The sequence below is a fragment of the Pelecanus crispus genome, chromosome 6, assembly GCF_030463565.1.
Source record: "Pelecanus crispus isolate bPelCri1 chromosome 6, bPelCri1.pri, whole genome shotgun sequence".
In the NCBI taxonomy this organism is placed as follows: Eukaryota; Metazoa; Chordata; class Aves; order Pelecaniformes; family Pelecanidae; genus Pelecanus; species Pelecanus crispus.
In genome coordinates this window covers 35093355-35118676 of record NC_134648.1, presented here as the reverse complement: position 1 = coordinate 35118676, position 25322 = coordinate 35093355, and the positions used below count along the sequence as shown (strand labels likewise).

Sequence of the window (25322 nt, the reverse complement as noted above, 5' to 3'; positions counted from 1 at the left end):
TCCCAAAGGGTTGTCACGATGATTTGGAAGTCGCTGGAAGTGTGCCTTGTGGGTAGGCAGGGAGAGGCTTAGTCTGTGGAGCGAGGTCTTCGGAAATAACAGGGTGCAGATAGCTCTGTGGCGATACCTTTGTCTGGGGTAAAATGAGCACACAGGCAAAAGTCTCACACACAAGTGCTGGAGACCTGCAAGCCAGCTGCAGAAGGTGGAGCTTGGGGAGGCTGTGATAGTGGCTGCCACAGAATCCATCTGTATTGTTTTCCTGGTTTCCCACTGTTTCTGCAGGGTCTTGACGCTGGTTTCATTTCTTGAGCAGTAACTGTGTCTACAGCTGCACAGGTCGTCTTTGTTGCATCTGAAGAAAAAGCAAAATGTAGTGAGAATAGGCAGTTCTGAACCCTGGTTATGGAAAGATTGTGACACAGCTACAGTTGGTGTTGCTGGGTGGTTTAAAGCAAAAGGAAGGAACTTGGAAGTCCTGCCAAAATATTTTTGAGCCATTTTGTTTCCAGTCACTTATGAATCAGAGCCTGGAAAGCCACCCTTTTTATAGTAGTCTTGCAAGCACCTGTATGACTATGCAGTATCAACTGCTTTGCGCTGAAGGCACACCCGAGGACACAGATTGAGTGGGTTTTTTTCCCCATTAACAGTCATCCTTCAGCTATAGCTATAAGATACGGTAAAGTGCTCCTGTAGCAGCTGCTCAGCTGCTTCTCTGTCCCAAGGGACTGGAGAAAGCTGCTCTGGAAGTGTCAGAGGGATGGATGATTGGTGGAGAATCTCATTCAGCAGTGCATTCTGCAGCCATCCTTGCAGGCACTCAGCCAGGCTTTGGCATTATGGACCTGTTGAAGTTGGAGAAGAGTCTACCTCACATCTATACCAATACCATATATATATATATTTTAATTAAGCTTTTTTTTTTTTACTTTTCTAGCAAAAGACCCACATGCTTCCTTCCTTCAGCCCTACTACTTGACAGTTCTGTCCTTTTCCTCTGCCCCCCCTCCAAAAAGTGATACCCTTCAGTGACTCAACAGTTTATAGCAAAGCTGGAATTTGTTGCATTAAAGAATATCTGATGTACTTGTGTAGTTTTAGGGGGACGTGTGTGACATTTCTTTGCATGTGCTCGCTGCAAGTCATAGCTTTTGCAGGATGCCCATCCTAGTTTAAGCACAGGACTCTGAAAACCTCTGAGCAATGATAATATAGATAGTATATAGCTATATGAAACATTCTGATACAAGAAGTCATAATTTATAATGTCTTTGGTTGCCTATGAATTTTTGACTGTGATTTATATTTAATGCATTGGGTTTGGTAACTGAGTTAAAGGGCAACCTGATGCTGCCCCTAGAAAGCAGCAATTGATTGCTAATTATATGTAAGCATATGTGGTTTGGATTGGAAAGTGTAAGAAATACAGGAGCAAAGCTGTACTTGCCATTTGGTTTCTTTATTCTGTCATGGATCCTAAAGACCAGGACCAGCAGAAGTCCCTCTCCAAGCTGGAACAGCAAGTAGAGCAGCGGGAAGAAGTACAGGGGACCGATGATTTCTGGGGCAAAGGCGACCTTGAGGATAGTTGAGCAAAGCTGTACATTCTGGCAGCCAGTTTCCATGCACACTGTCCGCCTGCCTCTAAAGGAGGAAAAGTTAAATGGATGACAGATTTAATCCACTTTCAAACAACTTAAAAAGAACCCTGCCCACCTCACTGTTGCAATGCTCCGTGCATTTGCTGGTGCTACAAGCTGCTTTATCAGGAGCAATGCTGGGGTCCTCAGAAGGCTTCGCCTTGTGCTCCCTTTGCAATGTGCAGACAGATCACATTAGAAATGTGAACTTTGTGCTTAATGGTATTTTGGAGGCCTTGTGTCCCACTCTGGGTGCTGCAGCTTCCCACAGGGAAGGATTCTGCTTCTGAGGTGAAAAGAGGAGTCCAAGGTGTGAAGGTAAGAAATACTGAAGACTAGCAGGCTTCCTACCTGGATTAGGTAGGATGAGAAAGGGAAGGAGTGGGTTTTATATGCAAGGTTTCCATCTTGAATTCCTGGGACTGCAGCTGAATGCACTGACTGGTTTGGGGTAATTACCAGCTGAGGAACAGTTGTGGCACTGGGGTTTGGTGTCTGTTGGTATTCACTAATTTTCTGTTGTTGTTTGGTGCTATTCATTCTCTTCTTCCCCCAGCTTCATTACTGAAAGCAGAGGTTGGTAATGTATGATTAGCAGGTCACTAGTGACCTTAAATCAAAACCATCCACCTGCTTGTTCAGTGAACCTGCAAAACGGACTTCCACCCTTTCTGTGGTGATCAGGTACCTGTGTCAAAAAACACTCCAGCTGCTCCTCCCCTCTCTGCTGAGCAGAGCAGAGGTTGAACTCATTTCTCTCTGTGCTCAAGGTGTGGGAGTATTGACTTGGGACCAGCTTGCAGCGTGTCTGCTTGTACTCCCAGGGCCCATTTTGGGAGACTGTAGTCAGTGTTTATTTTACAAAAGTACATCCATGTTGAAACCCACGTTTTCACTATTGCTCCATAGACCAGAGCTGTCGTACCTCTCTGTTCCTTCTGGCGGCAGGGAGTGAGGGGAGGGGGGAGCGGAGGAACATACCGGTCACTAAGCTTGAAAATTGCGGAGAGAACATAGCCCAGCAGGAATCCAATGAAAGGCATCAAGGCAGAAGATCCCAGGAGGGATGGTGAGAAGACGACCATGATACTGCTTCCCACATTGGCCACAGACAGAACGATTATTGCAGCAGATGACAGTAGAAGCACAACCATCCCCACCTAAAATAAAGGTGGTCAAGACATGGACAAGACAAAAATTCCCAGCAAAATTTGTTGGAAGCGGCTGCCCGGTTCCCTGTCCATCGCATATGTAAGTATATAGGGAGAGTGCGTATATGCCTTCCATGGACGTAACTGTTACAAATAGACCTTAAATAACAATGTAGCTTTCTGGTCCATAGGCAAAATGACTGGCGCTTGCTCTACCAGCCACTTATTTCTCAGGCATTGCTATTGTCTCTCTGTTCAAGTCCTTTTGGGGGTCCAGGCATGATGGCCCTGCCACCCAAAGCAGGTGGGGAGGAAACCACTTTATTCACAGGCAGAGCCTGCCTACAGCAGGTGGGGAAGGTGGTGGCTGGACATTCAGCCGATGAAGGACCTGGGGAATTTTGGGAGGCAGAATACGCAACTCTCCTGCCTGTCTCTCCACTTTGGAGTCCAGTTTGGATGGAGCTGCCCGGGTGTTTTTTAAAAGCAACTCTCTTTTGTAGAGAAGGTAAATGGAAAGGTGATGTTAGCAGAAAGAAACATGAGCCAAGGGTCAGCTGGGCTGGTGTAGGTCACCTTCTCATGCTAGGCTTTTAAAGCTTCTTTTGAAACACTCCAGACATCACTGCCTGTGCTGTGTAAAGGAACCTTTGAAGAGCTCTGGTCCTCCTGCGTCTGCTCTAGCCTGACTGCCGGGTTGCCATGCTTCTTAGAGGTTAGTGATTCCTAATGTCACTTTATCAGGTCTGTTACTGAGTCTTGGCACCCATTTCTTGCTGTGCTTGGTCCCAGTTTCTCTGAGATGAAGCCTTAGTGAAGGAAACTATGAAAAACAGGTTTACAGAGTTGTTAGCAGCTCTCTGGGTACTGCTAGTGGAGCTCTTGAGTTAGACAATGGTGTAGTTGGTTATCCAGATTTCCCTTTTCCTGTTTAAATGCCTGACGTACAAAGGAGGCAGGGAGATGATGCCAGGCATAAGTGGGTGCTTACTGATCTAGTGGTGGCTTCTACTGGATACATATCTCATTGATGTAAGCAGCAACTTTGTGATGTGACTTTTGCCCTGTGCTAGACCTCTGAGAACAGTGGGGTGGGGTTTTTTTGTTTGTGTTTTTTGGGTTGGGTTTTTTGTTGTTGTTTTTTATATCTGGGGTGTGCTTTGGTTACAGCAGTATTCGGGGACAGTGCCTATGAGACTCATTAGTGCTGCTTGTAGCAAAAGATAATGAAGTTAGAAGTGAGCCAACAATGGAGAGCAAGGTAGGAAGTTGCCTACAAAATGTTGTTTGTCTGGAAAAGGTGGAGGACTTTGGGCAAATATTTTAATAATTAAAGTGGTGAAGTGGATGTCTTGAGTTCTGTCCTCAACCCTTTCACTGATTTGTGGCATGCCTTAAAGAAGTTAATATTTCTGTGCCTCTATTTTTGAAAACTTCCTTGAGGCCCTTGGTTGAAAGGCAACTAGCACAGGATACTTCTTACCTTGATGGTAAAGCCAGTGTACTGTGGTTTCTTCTCATTCAAGATGATTCCGATGGCACAGGGGATTAGCATTAGGACCAGGGAGGTGATTATTCCTTTGTAAGGCACCTTGCCCTCCAAATCAACCTCGTGTAGTCCTCCAGAGTAAAGGTACAGAAGCAGAGGCATTAGTCCAATTGCCAGGACCGTTGAGCATGTGGTCATTACAATGCTGGGATGAAGAATAGAATCATAGAATCGTTTAGGTTGGAAAAGAGAAAGGACTCTTCAGTAGAAGAATGGCACTTTTTTATTGAGTACTGTCGTGGTTTAGCTCCAGCCAGCAACTAAGCACCATGCAGCCGCTCGCTCACTCCCCCTACCCCGATGGGATGGGGGAGAGAATCGGAGGAGTAAGAGTGAGAAACACTCCTGGGTTGAGATAAGAACAGTTTAATAATTGAAATAAAGTAAAATAGTAATGATAATAATAACAATATAATAATGTTAATAACAATAATAATATACAAAGCAAGTGATGCACAATGCAATTGCTCACCACCCGCCGAACGATACCCAGACAGTTCCCGAGCACCAATAGCTGCTCCCCGGCCAACCCCCCCCAGTTTATATACTGAGCATGACGTCATATGGTATGGAATAGCCTTTTGGCCAGTTTGGATCAACTATACTGGCTGTGCCCCCTCCCAGTTTCTTGTGCCCCTGGCAGAGCATGGGAAGCTGCAAAGTCCTTGACTAGCATAAGCAGTACTTAGCAACAACTAAAACATCAGCGTGTTATCAACATTCTTCTCCTATTAAATCCAAAACACAGCACTATGCCTGCTACTAGGAAGAAAATTAACTCCATCCTAGCCGAAACCAGGACAAGTACGCTCATTTTTCTTCCTAACCTGGACACATAGTTTTAATATAAGACTTTGCCTCTCTCTTTCTGAATCTGTCACTGAGGTTTTCCCATCACTGTCAGGTTGTATAAGGATATGATATGAATAGAGAGGGGGGAAGATAATTTAAGTTCTATACCAGTGTGGTGGTGCATCCCCCCGCCCCTTATTCCTCTTTCTCATCAACCGCTTTACGACCTCAGGAATTCCAGACCATGGCCTTTCTGTGGCGAGTTAGTCAGTTAAGTGCCCCTTAATTGTACCAGAACTCCTACATGGCTGAAGCAGAGAGCAGTCCTGTCCTTATCAAAATCTTCGTATTATGGCTAGTAAGGGGAGCGAGAACAAACAGCTACCCCTGACAACCTTGAAACAGAGTGGTATCATCGTTACTGGAATTCCAGCAACTACCGACCAGAATTGTGGCTCGGATGGAAATTTAGTGGTGATTAAAGTCAATCATCTCACAATCCTACAAACAGCAGTCCTAAGTGAGGCCTTTTGAGCCCTCCTGGACTGCCACGGGCTGCACCAGCACCTCCCTCTGAGCGAGACGCCTCTCAGAGCTAGCAAACTCTGAAAGTTTGCTACAACCAGAAATCCATTGCCGAAGACCGACAGCGGAGCTGGGGCTGAAACCCTCCACTCCTCGAGGCTCAACCATCACGCATTGAGAAATGCCAAGGCATTAGACGTGAGTATTTCACTGAACTCGAGGGGAATTTTTAACAGGTATACTATTATATATATGCATTCATGTTTGTGTGTATGCATGTGTGAATCAGTTTAAGTAGTCTGTAGATGTACGATTTAATTTCAAAGTGAGTCTTATACTGCTGCATTATCCTTATTCCTACAAACTGTTGACCAAGTCTGAGACTAAGTTTGGACCTAGCCGCACCTAGACCCCTCTCTGAGAAGGAGTTTAGAAAGCAAGGGGATCTATTCTGAACCTCGTGACTCAATGGGAGGGTCCTCCTTATCCCCTGCATACACAATCCCTTTATGAATCATTCCAACTCAGTGTAACTTAATTTTCCTTTATGCACTTGTTTTATGCTAAACCACGACAGCACTTCCATGTAGTAGTAGAGTGAACCTTGCCATCTTTGAATCTTTAACTAAGTCACTGTTTTGGTCAATTTTGTCTAATCACTTTGTTAATCACTGATGACTGAGTGCTATTAAAATATTACAATCAAATCCTGCGATTTGCCACAAGTAAATTCTAAACTGCTACTAAATCAAACTGTGTAAAGTCACTCATTCACAATAAATTGACATAATCAGCAGGATTCACAAACCTGCATTCGTGACAACCAGCTCAGAAAGGACCCTCATCATGGGTACAGCTCACACTTCAGAAATGCACAAGTGACAGAGAAAGTAATACTTCATAGTTTTCCCCCGGATTTTGTTTTATCACTAGGGTTTTTTGGATTGTGGTGTTCTCCTAGTTCAATGTTTCTTTCTGATGCAGCTTCTTCAGACAGCGTGCTCAGTTTACACAACTATATGCTGCTATATGGATAGACATAGTGGATATATGCTATATATACTGCTATGTGGAGGCAGAAAATCCCATTTTACTGTAAAACAGGGACAAATTGGCTCATTGAGCAATATGGGTGCTTTAAAAATATTCTGGACTTAGTATTTCAGTCTTTGTCCAGCTTCCTGGGGACTGATAATGTCGATGAAGCTAGCTTCTGAACCAGTCATACGGCTAGATTGGCCTGGGCAATGAACACATACTCAGCTTGCCTTACCTGAGGTTCATGTCCCCTCTTAGTGCCAGGCTAAAGATGTTGGAGAGGTTTCCCCCTGGGCAGCAGCCGCAGATGAGGATGGCCAGGGATTCTGTAGCACCCAGCTGGAAGAGTTTGCCCAGTATGAATGCTGTCAAGGGCATGACACCATACTGAGCCATTACAGCAATTGCCACGCCTTTGGGTTTCCTGAGGTGAGTTGTGATCTTGGCTATCTCCATCGTACACCCCAGAGATACCATGATGACGAAGAGGACCACAATAAGGATCGCATTCAGGGCTTTGTCCATGGCCTGCTGGCCAAATGCAAATGGTGGTGCCACACTGGTCAAGGAGGTGCTCTGTGTGCAACCTGGGCTCCAAAGCTCCAGGTTCTCAAAAGCTCCCTTGGTCTTGTTCATCCTGCTGAAGGGTTTAGAGGTCCCTTCTTCTGTCAGTGGCTGCAAAGGTGAGGAAGGGATTGATTCAGAAGTCCAAATAACATCCAATTAATGCAAGCAAAACATGAACTCTCCCTCAGGTCATCACTTTTATCATTCAGCAGCTGTTGAAACAGAAATATGGCTTTGAGCAATCAGCTACGAACCCCATTTGTTTCAGTAATATGTTGTGCAGTTTGTGTAGCTTCTGCTCTGGTTCCCCACCTCTTCCAGTGTCTGCTCTCACCATGAGAGTGAGGACATAGTTGGTGAGAGTGCAAGGGAGGCTTGTTCAAAACTTGTAAAGAAGAGCACTTCATACAAAGGAAAATGAACCAGAACAACTCTCATCCGCAAGATACTGCTGAGAACAACATTTAAAAACATGATGCAACAAAGAGAGCTGAACTCATCAAACTAGAGTGAAGTGAATGTCGTTACCTTACATGCCTGTGGATGCGGCTGTAGGAGGCTTTGGTGAGATTACTTACTGCCCCATCCCTTCCTGGCCAAGTTCGGTGAGCAATAGCACTCTTCAGTCCTTCTGCTTCAAGAAAAGCTTTCCCCCTTGGAAAAATCTTGTCCTCTGCTTGCAGAATATAAAGCTTGGGTCTAAAAGAGCCGTGTAGATAGGGAAGTTGTTAACTGATAGTTGTGTTATAGGACTGCAGTCTTCTCTCTGCTGCAGGACTGGAGAAGGGATTTTAACCAGGGAGGTCTGCTGCAATATGGCTGAGCTCTAAAAACTTTGCTGAAGGGCATTATAATGCTGCAGTAATGTGCCCACCGCTCCTATTCATCTGGGAGCTCAACAGGCTCAACCTCTCCAGCCCCATCGCTCTGGAAACGCCACTGGTGGCAGGCAGGAATGTTGGAGCTGTTCTTCCCCACTTGCTCTCATTTTGACTGGGAACTTTGTTTTCCAGGCTGGCAGCCAGGACGGAAAAGCACCGACAACAGCTCTGGAGCCCAGCACGGGCATCCCCCATTGGGTGGGCAGCGGTGCCTGCAGCAGTGCAGGACAGAGCCGTGCCAGCAGCTCCTGCTGGCTCTGTACGTCCATGCCCACGGATTCTTCTACACCCTTGTGAGCACCACACCGCCGTGCTTGGGAACAAGGGCCCTTCCCATGAATTGCAGGTGGTGCTTTGAGACCTCTCTGTCACTGTGGTGGCAAAAAGTACTGCCCAGCCTCATTGCCTGGTCCCTGTTTAAGCAAGTGGGAGGTGGCCTGCAGTACTGTACACGTTTAATTTTTCCTTGGGCATCTGCAAGTTTTCGAGGCACAAGTAAGGGCTGCACAAGTAGCACATGAGCAAGGCCCATAGGAATTAGGAGAAAATGCAGGAGCAAAAACAATGGCAATTCTGTCTCTCTTTCTCTCCCTCCCTTCAGTTTTTTCTCCCGTAGATCCCCAGTCATCCTAAGGAAATGCTTGTTTTCACTGTGTTTGCCTTTTAGCTGTGTACTGAATTTTGTCAGAAGATGCAAGCAAAGTCAAATCAAACAATTAAGTGATTATAAAGTGTCACTGCCTTGGCAGCACTCAGACCACCATGGCAAGCTCAGTGCAGCTCAGGGTTTTAAAACAACAGTGTTGTAATGCTCTCACCCTTTGTCTTTGCAGGGCTGTAGAAGAACGTTTCAGCTATCCCAATAATTAAAAAATGCCTGCTAGTTGTTTGCTTTTCAAGCGTTCCTGCTGGTTTCCCAGTAGTGTGTGGACTTGGTAATGTTAGGTTAATGAATGGTTGGACTGGATGATCTTAAAGGTCTTTTCCAACCTAAATGATTCTATGATTCTATGATTCTAGTTAACACAGGAAGCGTCACAGGAACCAAGGGAGAGACTGGTCGAGAGAATGTGAATAAATTAGGATCATTATTTTGCCCCGATTCATGCTGGGGACATCCAGTTGTTTTACACAGGCACTGGAGCTGGGGGTTTGTGTTCAGACGTGGCTGAAGAGCTGCATCACAGCTCTAAAGCCACTGCTCGCTGTGGCGGGACCTGGGAGGTGGGACCACTGAGGAGCGTGGCTGGAGGAAGGAGCAGGCTGCCATGCCGGGCGGCAGTGGGGCCCGGGTGGTGCACGGGCATTCTGCTGGTAGCCTGTGATGGAATGCTGCTGACCTGAAGGCCATGGCATCTACCTCGGTTCAGAGGAGGCTTTGGTCCCAGTGGAGCTGCCTGCTTGGCAAGCGAGCCCCAAGTTTCATCCCTAGGCAAAGTGTGCCTTTTCCTTCCTTTGACCGCTTTCCGGGCTCAGTTCTTAAAAGGTATACTTCTAGATGTTCTTTAAATGGTCTCCTTTTTTTCCCTTCACAGTCCAAATATGCTCAAACAGCTTCCCCCCAGCGCAAAGGCCTCTTTGCCTTTGCCTGTGCCCTTGCGCTGCATAAAGCCAAGCAGCTTCGTGAATGGTTCTGCACAGCTCATGCCACTTGAGGGCAGTGGTTGCATGCCCAGAGCCTCGCTGCTCTCTGAGGGTAAAAGACCTCGTAAAACAACAGTCTCACCGTAGGTGCCATCGCTTAGATCATTTTTACTAAGCCAGATAGATACTCCCAAATTCAGAGATGTGGTCTTATACAAAAGGCATCATGGGATGCTTAACAAACGTAAGGCATTATAAGAGATATTTACACCCCCCCCCCCTCATATTTGCAGACTTCCTGTTGGAGCTTGAAATGAGCTGTGTTGTGGACTTCATTTTTTTTAAATACACCAAGGGAGCCAATGCTTCATGCTTTCATAATGCAGGTTCATAAATTCACTGGATAAATATGAAACGGCTCACGTGCCCCTTTCACTGGTGGGGAGCTGAGGTCCAGTTTGCAGCTGGGATCGTCATTTCTTCTGTGTTTTTACAGAATTTAACATACTTGAGCTCAGCCCAGCTGTTACCCAAAGGCCATACTTCAGCAGATGTGCCTGATAAGAGCAGTGGTGACTTGATTCATGCCAGATTTCACACTATGTTGGCCCACAATCCAGGACACGACCTTGGCATCTGGTGCGCATATTTTGCTCAGGTAAGGTTTTCTCACTGTACAGTTATGTGCTTGGCTAATCAATTTGCTCATTTCTGTGTGCTTTTGAGGCAATTTGCCCACCACAGCCCTGCCCACATGGTGGGCACTGTGCTGGAGTGGCCATCGGGGGGTTGAAGACAGAGGGCTTCTGCAGGGACAACTGTGACTTGTTCTAGCTGTGGCTCCCCCATGCCACAGTTTTGGTTCTATCTGTGTTTTTTCACTTCTGTCACCACCTGAGGATGCAGCCCACTTAAATGGGATGCCCCCCCAATTAAAATCTAGCTCTGGTCTGCGCTGTCATGGGAAAAGTTGTGTGTTTCGGGTGGTGGTTAGCTCTGGCTTGTGTCTGAGCCCGCTGCGGTAGCTCAGAAATGAGAACAAATTGAACGGGCTTGTCTTGAGATGCAAACCACTCACTGCCTGGCGTGGAGCAGTCTGGGCACAAGCTGCCATGTACCGTTGGCAGGGGCAGCTGTAGCCTGATGCCATGGTGATGGCCACGCTTCTGTCTCCTCATCCCCATGCCAGGTGCCATCATTTTGCTGTGCCTGCGCCATGCTGGGGATGGCTACCTGGCATGTCAAAGGGGAAAGGGGTACATCTGGAGCCGGGCAGGGTGAGGGGCACTAGAGAGGCTCCCCTAGCTCCGCACGGTCCTGCTGGCTCCCTGCAGTGGGGCTGGAAGCACTGCCATGATACCGGCAGCGCGCTCTGGAGGCCTCCCGCAGCCGCCGGGATGTGCCGGAGGTGGGCGGCAGGGTGATCTGTGGTTTGTTGCCCAGCCGTGTCTGCTGCAGCATCCTGGCACAGATGGGGGCCCCATCCCGGCGTCCCGCGGCAGGGCGGCTGGGACCGCGTGCCCCTGTGTTCCCGGTAGCAGCTGTGCCCTGTCCCCCACCACCAGGCATTTGCTGGCTCCCTGCCCCGGCGGCGCTACTCTCTTAGGGGTCCCGAGCACAGACAGGAGCCAAAGTTGTTTATATTTATTCAAATCCCATTTAGCATCCATCAGGCCTAAAAATCCCATGACTACCCTCTTATACAATTTCGTTTGATAGAAAATAATTAATTTTGCAATTAAGCTGTGCCCAGAACAAATGATGTAAGAGCACTCCGTATGGGCTAAATTAGCGCCTGCTGAGACACAGCGCCAGCATCTGTCTGGTTTAGTGACACTTATTTTAAACAGCCAGAAGAGGGGATAGTGCACCCTCCTCTGATTTTACTGATGGCTTCATCTCAGCCCGAGGCCTGGAGAGGACTCGGCGGTGTCAGCTGGAACAGCTCCGGTTGGACAGCAGTGAAAAACGAGCTTACTGTGATGTCTCTTCTCTGTTTTAGGGAGGTTGTTTTAAACTTCAGCCTGTTGGCCAGGTGGGCATTGCTTATGCCTCAAGCGGTGTGGGGAGCTCTGGAGAAAGCAAAGTTACTCCCAAGAGCGTGAGTGAGGCACTTCAGCCACTGAGACCAACATTTCAATGGGTGGCCTCTTCCTCCTAACTTCTAGAGCAAGGCTTCTCACCAGCCCACAAAGGGCCTTGGTGGCAGGGAAGGGTCCTGCCCTGTCCTTTCAGTGGTGTTACTACCCTAAGGGGTTTTAAGTTACTCCAGACAGGGAGCTCCAGTTCTGGAGAAGGGTGGTTTTTATATGGTTAGCAAACGCAGGTTGCCGTGGATTTCTGACCGCTGTGGTAGTTGCTTGGTTTTCTCTAAGGAGCCTGTAGCAGCCAGTGCAATGTGGTGATATGTGGGATATGCTCTGTTTTCCCTCGGTGAGGAGCAGTCTACAGGTCTGGGGCAGAAACCCCCCTGTATGTGTTAAGGCGGGCACTGGGGGTACCCCATGTTCCAAGATACAAAGGGTGGTTCTGGCTTTGCCACCTGTGCCCACAGGAAGGGTGTCAGTGTGGTGCTGGAGCAGGTTCACCTTGAGGGTGGCTGTTTTTGGGAGGGAACTCCACAGAATGAAGTGTGTTCATGTCCGTGATGCTTATCTCTCCCTGTGGGAAAAGAGATATTGTTTATTGTCTATTGTAGTCACTTGTTAACTATGTAATTAGTGGGTCTAGTTAATCTTGACTGTTTCATTTCCTTAGGGACCAGATGTCAAAGACAGCTTCATAAAAATTTGACAGCTTAAGTTTCCTTGAATCGTTGGTAAAATGCTGTCAGCAGGCCAGCAGGACCTTCCTTAAGCCCGTATCTGATCCGTATAGCCTTGCCTATTGCTCTTAGCTTTATGGGAGAACTGAGCCTTGTCTGCTGTTCTTCTGACCTTTGCAGGGTGATAAGTATTCAGAAAATGCTGTGTTTTCTCTGGGTCAGGTGAGAAGCCTCTTTGGCACAAGCTTGGGAGAGCTGATCTGGTGGCAGAAGGTTCCCTAGTCCCTTGCCCAGCTTCCAGCTGTGGATGCTGTACACCTGTGAAGGGCAATTGCACCTCAAGCTGAGGTGAGTGTGCTTCATTTGCATCAAAGCTTATATTGTAAGCAATTTCATTGGGTAGATTGTGCTCAAGTTCTACCTCCACAGCTTTAAATTGCTCCATCAGTGACATAAAGTAGCTCTTCTTCCTACATTATGAATATGAAGATTTAATAAAGGAGATGGCTAGGAAAGTGGGAAGTAAGAAATAAGGTGACCAGGAATAGCCAAGGATAATTGAAAGAGTTCAAGACCCTTACACAAATCCCAGGATGTCTATGAAAAGGCAGAATCATCACCCAAACTTTCCCCTCCTGTTGCTCCCCAAGCTCCCATCTGAAGGGCAGCCAAATTGCCTTGATAAGAGAGAGAAATTTCCATGTCAAGGAGAAGGCATGGAAACTACTGCCGGGGTTTAATCTTAGAAGTAAGCCCCCAGGTGGTTGTGTGGGAGACTTCTCCAGTGGGCGCAGGGCAGCAGTGCCACAGAGCCACTCAGCTCGGTGCCTGCATGTGAGGGCTCAGTGGGAGAACCAGGGGTTCCCTTGCAGCACACATGCAGTGCCAGAGGAGAGCATCCCATGCTCCTCCGTGCCTTTGCAGGTGTCGGTGGGATGCCAGCAAAGCCTAGGTCCCGACATGGCTCTGGAGACCGTCCTCGAGCTGCTGAGACAATGCTCCAGTCAGCAACCAAGCAGCTTTAGCCACCTGGAAACTTTAATCCTCACCGGTGAATCAATTTGGGTAAATTATGCGTTGACATGCTGACCTCCATATCCTCTTGTCCCTCAACTCTATTGTGATGCCCTCAGCCACCATCCTTCCCAGCATGAGGAGGAAAAATCTCTCTTTTGGAAAACAAAAAGAAACTATAATTTATGCAGTCCAAACCAGAGCTATGTTTAAGTGCACACCTGACTTTGTAGGACCAAGCTGACACTTTGGATCTGCAAGGCTAATAAGGAGGAAAATGGTGCTGCCACTGTGGAGCCCATGGCTTTGTCTGGTTCTTGTCTGCTCCTTCGGCATCCTTGCATCACTGACTGCGGTGCCTGGAAATGATCTTGTCTCTATTCCTCTTGTGGTTACTCACAGACTTTGTGGGAAAGCTATAGATTGTGCGTATTAGAAGATCAGAATTCTCTCTCTCCCATAGGTGTGTTAGGAGCTTCGAGAAGAGGACGTGTTAGCTTGCTTAGCAGCAAAGAGCTCCCTGAGAGGAAGAAATGGCTGCAGCAGCCACACACCACCTGTTCATGAGGCTCAGGACCAAGAAAGCCATGGAGCAGGTGGCTGGGTCAGTCTAGGTCTTGCACCCTGCTTTATCACCGTCTCCTGTGTGGGGAGAGAAGTAGGGAAAGCTCCTGAAACGATCCCAGCTTAATAAGAGATGAGCAGCGCAGACTGTAGCTACAGAAGGGTTTTCTTTTAAGCCTGCTTTGATTCTCATCAGCCACAAAAAGGCTGGTGTGAAAGCACAGCTATAGCCCACCGGTGTGCCTTGACTGTGTCAGCCCAAGCGAGCACCCTGAGCGGGCATGGGGGAGAGCAGGGCTTTGCAAGGTGGGGCAGCTGAGGTCTGGCACCTGAAACCATGTCCCAAAGGATGTTTGAAGTCTGGCTCAGTCCTGGACTATTGGCTAAGCTCTCACGTGGTCCACGATCAATTAGTGGAGTAATCCTAAATAAATATCTGGGTGTAAAGCAGTACTTGGATGTGGTCACCTGTTTGTTTACGGGGCAAGCTTTGTGAGTGCTCAGTGATGTGGTTATGCCACTGCTCTTTAGTTTGGATTTGGGGGTACTTTTGTTCTTTTTTCCCCCACTTATTTTATTCCCTTTTTCTTCAACTGGCACCCCTTGTGATGCGACCCTGATTCAGACTGAAGAGGCAGGACATGCAGAGGTTATGGTGCTTGCTTGCAAGGGAAGAGAGCTGGACCTATCTATTTTCTTGCTTACCCCTGCTATAGGACACAGGCAAGCAAATTTCTGCCTCTCTTCCACCTCTGCAGGCAGGGATTGAAGGCATGTTTTGCTTCCTGGTGGCATGGTGAGGGTAAAGACCCTAGAGGATGGGAGACATGGTACTGGGCTCCACTGTGCCTTGATGCAACACTGGGAAGGCTGGAAGCCTGGTGTGATGGGCTGTGTGGGTTGGTCCAAGGGGGCCTCAGGGTCCCCAGCACCCTGGGAGCTGGTATGGGCCATCCTGCTAAAGTCCTGTTGCCTCCTGCCTGAACTGAGCCATTGGACTTTCTGCATGGCCAAGAAAAGTTCAAGAGAGGTGTTGAAAAACTTTTGCTTATTTGTGTCCTTCACCACCTGCCTTCACCTTTTGCAGCTCCTTAGACCCACACCGGCTTAGCTCTGCCTAGAGCAGCACCTCTGGGCACTGGATCCCAGTCTGGGCGCTGGATCCCGGTCTGGGCACCAAATGTGTTCCTTGTCCTCCTGGATGTTTTGCCAAGTTTCTGGGCTGGTGGAAACCTTGTGGCTTTGAGTTCCACAAATTAGGCACCTTGTCTTTTGGTTATTGGCGTTCCTGTGGTCAGCCCCTGTGCTCGGGCTTGTTTAAGCACCCAGCCAGACAATGGCGAGCCAAACCCAGCAGTGCAATGCCTTTGTCTTGTTTTAATTAGAGTAGGACACAATTATTAGTGGCATGTTTTTATTTCCATTTGTTCATTCTGACAGCAGCCAAAGGAAGCCATTCTCTCTACAAGAGGATGTTTCAGCAAATGTTATGGTAAATAAAGCTAACAGGATCAGTGCAAAAGAGAGTATCATGTTCTCTTACAGGCAGCAATCGATAATCAGGCTGTTAGAAGCCAGATCTTTTCAAGAGGCACGATAGTGAGTCTGGACTCAGATCAGCCTTTAATCTTGGAGGATCACTAAGCTCTTTACAGGCTGATACATTTATCACAGCCAACCTGCCCTGTAAAACAGGTATCCCTGTGAAGACATATGGCAGTTCTTTCAGCGCCTTTAGAGATGAAGAAAGTTAAGTTGGATGGTCCCCACCTGCCCATTTTGGGCAACAAGTTTCCATATGGATCAGGCTAAAGATGGAAGGTCACATCTGGGTTTGACCTTGGATAATGCTTCCCAACCTTCCCCGCTCTGTGAACGGCAGCAACCCAGAGCACACAACATGTTCTTGGAAACTGTGTGCTCCTCTGGTCCCCTTAGCCTGGGACAGCAGCCTCAGTTTCAGCCCCTGGCTGCAAGCAACGTTGTTTTCAGAGGCAAAATGTCCCTGAAGACCTGCTCTTCATGCTGGCAAATGAAGTATTTAAGCAACGTGATGTTTGTTAAAACAGCAAAATATCTTCTAAAAGTGTTTTTGCACAACACTGGAGAAAAATGGAGAGAGACACGTATACTGCAGGGTGTTCATTCTTGAGATCTCCAGTATTTCTTACTCTCCTCACTTTTGCATAAGTCTTTTGATCTTTGCTGTTTGCCCCAAAGCTGTGGGCATTAGGTGAGCTTCTCAACTTTATTTTATAATAAAAATGTAGAAGTTTGTAGCCCTCAGGGGTTTGGAGAAAAGTTTGAAAATACGATCATAAAGTTCAAGAAACCAGAGTGCAATTAGGAAAAGCTCAAACATTTATAATTTTCTTTCAAAAACAGAGCAAAAACCCTTGTGATTTTTAAGCCGTGATTCTCTGGAGCCTGACGCATAATTTTTCACTATGTGGGGTTGGCAGTGCTGGAAAGGATGCTTTTCTCTGCCCGGACCATGTTTTTCAACTGGGAATTTTCTTTACCAGCTACTTTAACCGTTTCTGCCCCTCTTTCTTGGCTGGCCCCTCCTGCAGCCAGCAGCGGCTGCGGAGCCCTCTCCATCTCCGAAGGCTTGGAGGGGTGGCTGCAGGTAGTGGCGGTGGCAGCAGCGGCGGCTGGGATGGCCCCAGCGGCAGAGGCCGGGCTGCCCTGCGTGGGTGCGTCTGGCCACGTGCTCCAGACCTGCCGGGCAGCAAAACCTCCCTGAGGCCTCGAAGCCCGCTGTCCTGGCGGGGAAGGACCTGGGGAGCTCGCTAAGGGCAGCAGCACCCCTTGTCCCCCGCCTGGATGCAGCCAGGGCGCGCAGCTCCTCCTCCGCAAACTGACTGCTTTGCTTGGAGGATTATCTCCAGCCTGCAAAACTTGCTGGAGGGATGCGATCTTCCTGAGGGCTCATAAAGGAAAGGAGCTCTTTCCCTGCGGGGCTTGTTTGCACGGCATGGTGGCTCCTGAGAGTGGGGCCCCCAGCGTGACCCTGCTCTCGGCGGGGCACAGAAAGGCACGGTGCCTTCCCAAAAATCCCTCAGGGATGTGGCGACAACGCCGGTCTCTTCCATCTGTTTCTCCTGCCCCAAGCTGCCCTCCTTCAGGCACTGCTCTTTTATATTTTTAGAAAGCATGTTTTATGTTTTTCAGCGCTAGCTTTGCACGTCAGCAGCCACTGCACAATGAACTCTCAGGGGCCCATTTATTTTGCAAGGAAGGATTGTACCCTGCGACAGTGTTTTCTGCCACGTCGTCATGAGCACCCTGGGCTCTAGCTGCTTCAAAATGGCAGCCTATTGTTTGGTGTCCCAAGCCCTGCTTGAAACCAGGTCCCTGCTGGACCAGTTTTAATAGCTCCTCTCTGTGATCTGTTTATCCCCCAGTCCTTTCAGGGGGAGTGGGGAGGGGCTCATTCCTATTTTAGGGACTGATGCAGCAACATGCTGCAAGCAGCCCCTTTCTCTGTCTCCCTCCCAACTTTTTGGGGTATTCCTAGTTTAATTCAGCGTGAGTCCCTTGCAGAACTAGAGGTTTTGGGGGCTGGCCATGCTCGCTACGCCAGGCCCTTTGCTGCAGGGGCACAGCCCAGCGCAGCCTTTGCAGAATGATGCCTGCAATAGGGAAATTATGCTTTGGCCTGCTCAATCAAAGATAGTTTTGAATTAAAAAAATAAAATACCATTTCTCTGGATGGAGGAGGGCAACGATGAGCAGGGCTTTGTTCTACAGCTTATAGGATGATCATGGAGACTGGGGGACCCATTTATTACCTTTTATCAGAGAAGATGGCAGATCAGTAGAAAAGTGCAGAGGGTACAGCCTGGCTGGACAAGGCCAGGATGTCCTCCCTCGCTGGCTGGGGACTCTGACAACTCCCCTTAGAAATGACTTTGCTCCACCTCCCCCTGGCCCCACTGTGCACACCCATATTAACATCGTGTACCCCATCATTGCTCACAAAAACCAGCTTCTTACAGGGAGGTTGTTTCTCCACCCCACTCTTGTAAGCACCTGTGAGTCGTGTGGCCGCTGTGGAACACCCTTGGCTAACCTGTACCATCTCCAACTAAGCTTTCAGGGCTTTGAATGTTTTCACATTTTCCTAGCTGGGCTGAGCGCCCTTCCAAATCGTCAGCCTGACGCCACCCATGCTGATTTATGTTCCCTGAGAAATGCAATTGTAACTATTTCCATTAAGAGAGCCCTCAAAACCGTAAATGGCTCCAAAGTTGTGACAAATGCCCCAGCCTGGGACTGCAATGCCCCTGGCTTCCTAAAAATTGCACATTATATTTTCCTCAATTTGGCTCTATCTGGTACTTCAGTTAAATGGTATTTTTGCTTCTAGCACGTGCATGTGTGCAAGGCACGGCAGCTTAGGCTGATGTGGTGGCCGCACTTTCAGTGTCTACCAGGACTACTTTTTCCCACTAAGGCTTCTCCCCAGGTAAGTGTCTCTTTTGGTTTGTCCTCTTCCTTCCACTCATCCACTTCGAAAATAAGCTCTCCAGAGCCCAGGATATTTTTGGTGTTTATTTTGGGCTTGTTCAGGATTTTGCTAGCAAAAAGGGCACAATTCTTCCATGGTTCTTAGGACAACGCACTTTATTTCAGACACAAGCAAACTGTAGCTCGCACTTAGTATGCGCAAGCTGCTGTGCAGTGCTGCATTCACCTACGGAGGTATATAAAGGGTAATGATAATGTTGCCCAGAAGGCTAACACATCAAAGGCCAAGGAGCAGTTAAAATGTATTATGAGCTGTTGGCAGTGATTGTGGGGGGTATTTGTGTATTGCTGGTTTGGATGGCCCGAGTAAATGAAAACCCTCTGGATTAACTGGTACACCAAAGAGGTTCGGAGGAAAATGGGGGCTGATGGAAAATGACAAACAAGGGAAAATATGGATAGCTGGGTGTGCTGACCTATGGTGGGGCACTGCTGACTAACTTGCAGCTCCCTGCTGTGCCCTGGGAAGCTGTGCAGATCTGGGGTGCTCCACCAGCAGCTCACCCGGCACTTCAGTGGGAGCGGGCTGAGCCCCACGGGCAGCATCTGCAATACTACTATTCCAGCACAGCCGAGTGGGTAGTTAGAGGTGAGACTTACCAGGTGTCTTGTGACACCTGGACACCACGGGACAAGAGTTTAATTATTTTTAATGATGTGGGGCTGGGGAAGGGAGGGGAGGCCGTGTGGTGCCTGGTGTCACAGAGCAACCGAAGCTGGGAACTTCAAGATCAATTTGCAGAGAGACTGCTAGCTGAATCAGATGACGACCAACATGGGGAATATTGAATGATACGATCTCATCTTTTACTAGGATACCCATATTCCAACTACTGTTATGCATTTTATTACTAATGCTTCAATTACACACAAATGGCATCTAACCTAAGCGTTACAGTGACAGCCATACAAACACCAATCATAGCAGCTCATTCACATGCTGATTGACCAGCTGGAGCAGGACCACCACCTCTCAATACAGCATGTCCACACCAGGTAAGTCCTGCCCTTGCAGACCACCCAGCTGCTGATCAGGGCAGGGTACCCGTGCTGATGACTGGTGCTGACCTGGGGGTCTTTCACCTGCCCACACTGGGGCTGCAAGGGCAGACGCTCCTTGTCTTCTCTCTGATCAGCAGCTGAGTTCACCAATGGGTTTCCAAAAGAATTTCCCCAAAGCCAACCTGCCACGACTTGTGCTTGTATCAGTGATCTCTCACCTGGACATCACATGGGTCATCCCGTTGGGTATTTCCTCAGTCCTCTTGCCATGATCTTACCTAGTCGTCACTGACTCTGGTAGCTTGTGCTTTTCTACCGTTAGTCTTAACTAGACACCTCGCAGTTTGGGTGGTTTCCTATTCTGTTACACCAGTTCCCCTGCAGCTCAACAGTTTCCTTCATTCCTGCACCCACCATCTTAACTCTACGCTTTGCATATTTGTCTCTTGCAGACTTTAGGAATCCTTGTTGGAAGAAGAAAAACACAGAAGGTGGTGTGCTTCTGGTCACCTGGTGATTTACAAGCTCTTTTTCTCCTTGCATTATCTGTTCAGTGCATGGAAGAGGGGAAGGAAGAGCTTGCTCAAACTGGCAGTTTCTCCCGATGACCACGTGTCCTCCTCCTGGCAGCTGTGTGGGTGTGATGAGGATGGTGGGTGAAACAACACAGGGTGGGGGCAAATTCCAGGGGGACCTTTTTCTGTCCTTTCCCTGAATATATTTAGGAGAAAATTATATGAGTAAAGAGTTGGCAGAAAGACAGAGAAAAAAAGCGAGATGTTGTATGCAGTGGTACCTGCACAGGTAGGGTCGCTCATCTCCCCGAAGGCTTGACTCCTGCTGACCCAAGTCTGACAGGCTCCCGTCTTGTCTCCCAGCTCATTGTCACGGATTGTATAAATCATGGCTCAGCTCTGCAGCCTCTGCCACCACCCATCCCACTGTCCTTCTGCTGGCGATGTCCTTCCTTCCATGGGTGTCACAGGAAAAGCCTTGTTTTCTGCTTGTGCCAGGATTCACTGTAGCAGGGTGGGAGAAGCAGCAATCTCCTACGCTTTTTTCATATAGTGAGGGCATAAGAATGAGCATCACCAACTTATTTCTGACATATTCCTGAAAAATTCCTTGCTTCTCCCATAAATCCGAGACATATAGAAAAAATCTGCTTTCAGCCTTAAAGCTAAAGACAAGCATCAATTTAAAAATATATTTTTAAAGCAAATTGCATTGCAATTTATAATCTTAAACTGAAGCTTTTAAAGTGCTCTCATCCTTGGAAAAAAGAGACCACTTCATTTTTGGTGACTAATGATGAAGTGTTTTCTAAAGGTGACTGAGTATAACACAAAGAGTCCTAAATATGTTTATTAGCTTATTAAACATAATGAATTGAATCTGGTTGCTAATATTAGCTATGCCTTTGTAAGTGAAAAGCACTTTTGGTTAGCTAGACAGTTTCTTATCAAAGAACAAAACCGCAACATTAAAACATATGTAGCTTACTGAATAATCATGTTATTTGTCAGACAAGCAGAAGAATCATCACTGAAGTGCTCTCGAAGTGCCAAATTGGGTAATATACATAATTAGGCCCCATTTGATTAGACATGTGCCCATGGTAACAGCCACACTCATGATCCACATATTAGTACGGCCTTGAAATAATCTTCAAGGGGGATAATGGCAACAGAGCACATCTGAAGCTTCACTGGGGAGGCTTTTGGAACATAACCTACATGCTGATTTCCTCTGTGCCTGTGGTTATTCTTTATTTTATCTTATTATCTTTTATTTTTAAAACAATGCATGCCTTGGTTCTCAAAGGTGATATACTGCTTCCACGAAATGTCACTACACTTTTATCCCTAAAAGGAAGCTCTCTTAATCATCTGCATCGCATTTTAAAGACTAAAACCTTCCTATATTTAGGGATGCATCCCGGCAATTGGCAAGGCTGCTGCAAGCTGTTCCTAGGAGGTGGGAACAATCATCACCTGGAAGCCAGCCCATCTCAGATCCACTCTCCTCTCACAGACCAGGACAGCCCGGTGATGGATAAGGCCTTCTGGATGTTCTTTTAGGCTTTTGCAGGAGCCTCGTGAAGAGACTGCAAGGTCTCAGTAAGAAGACTGATTTTGCATCAGATCCAAGCCTCTGAGAGAGCCTGCAAGCGCTGAGCTACTGCCAACCCACAGGGAATGAGTCCGGAGGGTACTGTTTGGGTAACAGTGGACCCCAGAGAGTTTGTTTAGCCATACATGCAATATGAATTGTTCCTGAAGTTTATTTTTATATGCTTAGAGGGTGAATGCGTTTGGAAAAGTCGGAGAGAATCAGAGAACTAGCAGAATGAATTATTAGGGTTTATTTATACAAAATGAGAGAAATATCTCTCCTGGTACAACATTGTATGTCCAGGACTGATGAGGGTTGCTGCTTTTGCAGTAATGCCTACTGGGAAATATTTAAAAGAAGATTTTCCCCCAATAAGGAAGAGACCAAGATATGGAAAAGTTCCCCCAGGTGAAGGCACCAGGGAAAAAACTGGTCTGTAGCAGGGAAACATAAGCAATGGGTGCTGAAAGTCTGGCAGAAGAAGAGTGCAGAGACCTGGTCCTGGCCAGTTTGGTCCAGAAGGCTAAGGTAGATGTGGCTAGTCTGGCAATATCAACTATCCCACCAGTGCAAAAGAGCCATGGCATACTCACATGTGGACACCTCACTGCGTGGCATCAAGGGGCCCTGTCTGGGGTATATGATGGAGTGGAAATCAACACTGAAAGTGTTCAAAATAAATGCACAAAGATGATTTAGGACATCTTTTAGCTGTCAGGAAAAAGAGGGAGTGTATGGGAAACACGGAACAGCTAAAAATCTTTGGCAAGGCTTAGCACAGGGGAAGACTTTATTCCCTGGTTTGGTTGTTACCTGGCAGAGGGGGGGGAGCACTTTCTCCAAGGGGCAGGTGACACAGGCAGTCACGTTTGCATCCTTCAGCTGGAGGGCAAGAACACTGTAAGTCATGTCCACACACAGTCATCAAACTGTTACTAGATGCAGCGTTAGGATTACACCTACTGAGGCAAAAATAGACCTGTGGATCCACCTTGGGCATGCAGCGCATGATTAGGAGTTCTCCATATTAGTGTGCTCTTAACCATGCTTGGGGGACAGGATCCACAATCCTCAGTGATATAAATTAAGATCACTGATCAAATGATACTAAAGTTGTGAAATTCCCACACGCCTCCCTCTTCTCTTTCAATAAGCGCTGGTTTTAGCATTGCTCCCCAAAGCAGGGCATTATTCAAACCAGTTCCTTGCTATTCACATCAGCACCAAACTATTAGGTCTGAAACAGGTCAGATAAAAATCCATATCTGCCCTGGCTGAGAGCCGGAGGACTCTAAAGGGAATTGGGCTGTGTGGGAACCCTGTGGTGATGGTAGTGATGGCTGTGCCACCCCTAAACACCCTGTTCTTAGCGTACCTTGTGGAAAGCCACCGCTTGTGTTTGACAGCACCCTTGCACTGGGTATGCCCAGGCACTTGGGACCTCCTTCAGATTGAAGGGCATCCTCCGGTTGTGGGGCTGGAGGCCTGGCAGCTGTATGGATGGTGAAACCAGTCCAGAGAGAGGCCTGGGGGTGCCACTGAAAGGCACAGCGGATGTACCCTGTGCACATCTGCGAGTGAGAGTGCTCACACACACATGCGTGTATAGACAATATTGGTCCTTCCTGTGATAAACTGCTCTAAGTAGAGCTATGTGAAATTTTGAATTTCTGCTTCTGTTTTCCAGAACAGAAAAGACTGGGGCAAAAAAGTAGGAAAAAAATTGTTTCCTGGAATTAAAACAGTCATGTTCAGAAATGTCTCCATGTTCTGTTTTGACATTTGTTGGATCAAAGTGAAGCATTTTGACGTTTCTGAGGTAGGAATGTTTTGTTTCAATTTGTTGAACTGACATGAAACGTTTTGTTTCAAGTCTGCTTAACATTAAAGTAGGCAGCGTCTTTCCTTGGGTTTGGGTCCCATTCTCTCCTCTGGGCTGTGCTCCCTGGGAGCTCTGCCCAGCTCCCATAAAGCTTGGGCAAGGTCCACGTTGTTCTCAGTAAATGCAGCTCAGCCGCAAGCCCCACGCACAGGAAAGAAGAGAGGCCTTTTTGGGAAAGTTCATTTCGATGCCGAACTCGGCTAAAATGAAAAACTTGGGTGTAGTTGAAGCAAAGTGCTCCATTCCGGTCCACCTCCAACAAAACATCATTCCTTGTCAGCAGCATCCCTGTCTTCCCACAGGCACTTTTTGTGTTGCAGAATCTGTTTTCTGATCAAAAAAGAACGAGATCTCCCAGTGAGTGCCTGCATAGGTGTTGACATGATCTACACCAATAAGCTCCCCGAGGGCTGCAGACTGGTCCCCTGGGCTTAGCAGTGAAGCTCTCCTTTAGTGTTGGTTGAGTAGATTCTCTAACAAGCTAAAGACCCCCCACTTGCCTACTTGGGGGCTGGCTGAAGCTGGGGAAACCTCTGGCTGGGCTGTCCCCAGGGGGGCTACGATAGGAACTGGAATTTCTCTTAGGACATCAGCAGACCCTGCTCTTTTTATGGAAGTGGCTATAGGGTCTTCCTGGGATTTCTGGAGAATTTTACCTCAAAGTTGATCCACATGTTTCTTTGGTTCATTCTCAACAGCTCTCAATTGGACTGGGCAGATCCTACTACTTACTGGGGGGGATAATTGAACCCTCCTCCCTCCCCCTTTCCCAGGCAACAGCTTCAAAAGATCTCTGATTTTGCTCACCAATCAAGCAATCTCATTTGCAAAACAACTGCGTGGGCCCTGGAAAAGCAGAGAGCCGGGTCCTTTGTTAAATAGTCCCTTTTGGTGAACAAAAAGGTGATGGAGCTGCAGCCTGGACAGCCGCATTTCCTGGACTGTGCAGGCTGGCCTCCTCCCCCACCCCCCCGCTATAATTTCAGACTCTGAGCCTAAGGATTATGCAGGGCTTGAGCCCAAGGAGAACAAGGTGCATTGCAACTATTCTTAGCTCCAAAAATTATTCCTGGCTTTGCTTTGAAATCTGAACCAGGGTTAATTTCTCTCCCCCTTCCCCCAGTCTGTTTCCTCTTCTCTTTCATGTACCTATTTGCATAGACTGTCATCGTAAGAATCTCCATTAAAATTGAAAGCCTCCTTCCTGCATGTCACCTCTCGCAGCCCCCTTCCGCTTGCCCTGTGTGACTTTTGGAGGGCTGGAGAGCAAAGGTCCTGCACTAGCATCGCCTCCCCAAGCCCTGCATTCCCCTTGCCATCAGTCCTACTCCTCTGTTGCTATAGGAACGTCTATCAACTTGGGAGTGCCAGAGAAAAAGAGCAGAGAATTATCTTAATTATTTAATGATTGATTAATATATGTTTATAGAGCACTTCAAAACCATGCATCCTTCTGTAAATTGTTTATTAACTGGGCAAGCAGTGTAATTTGGTGAACATCCTCCACTCTCATTGGTTTCAGTGGGAGGAAAGGGTGGTAAGCAGCTTGCAGGACTTGTGATGATTATATTAACAGTACTAATAGTTCTGCTTCAGGAAAATAATTTAATATGAGCCTTACCTTCAAGTTTTTGTAAGCAGGGCTGCTCCCAACACCTGCCACTGAGGTTGCTCACACACCTCCATTATAAAGACCTAGGTTCAGCTGGTTTTTTGGC

At 47.5% G+C, this 25322-nt stretch overlaps 1 protein-coding gene across 1 annotated transcript; it reads right to left on the bottom strand.

Moving 5' to 3' along the window:
- Positions 1 to 325: 325 nt before the first annotated feature.
- SLC10A1 (solute carrier family 10 member 1) lies at positions 326 to 7334 on the bottom strand. Its single transcript, XM_075713034.1, has 5 exons — positions 6934 to 7334; positions 4278 to 4488; positions 2625 to 2803; positions 1431 to 1647; positions 326 to 355 (listed from the first exon to the last, which is right to left on the bottom strand). Exons 1-5 carry the CDS (start codon positions 7332 to 7334, stop codon positions 326 to 328), a joined length of 1038 nt encoding a protein of 345 aa, XP_075569149.1.
- Positions 7335 to 25322: the final 17988 nt, after the last annotated feature.

Excerpts from the sequence above, each read along its gene's own strand:
- SLC10A1 (XM_075713034.1), bottom strand. The coding sequence starts at position 7,334 with ATGAACAAGACCAAGGGAGCTTTTGAGAACCTGGAGCTTTGGAGCCCA. Across the intron at positions 4,489-6,933 it reads AGAGGGGACATGAACCTCAG|CATTGTAATGACCACATGCT; the intron begins GTAAGGCAAGCT and ends TCTTCATCCCAG. Across the intron at positions 356-1,430 it reads GCAAGTACAGCTTTGCTCCT|ATGCAACAAAGACGACCTGT; the intron begins GTATTTCTTACA and ends CTTTTTCTTCAG.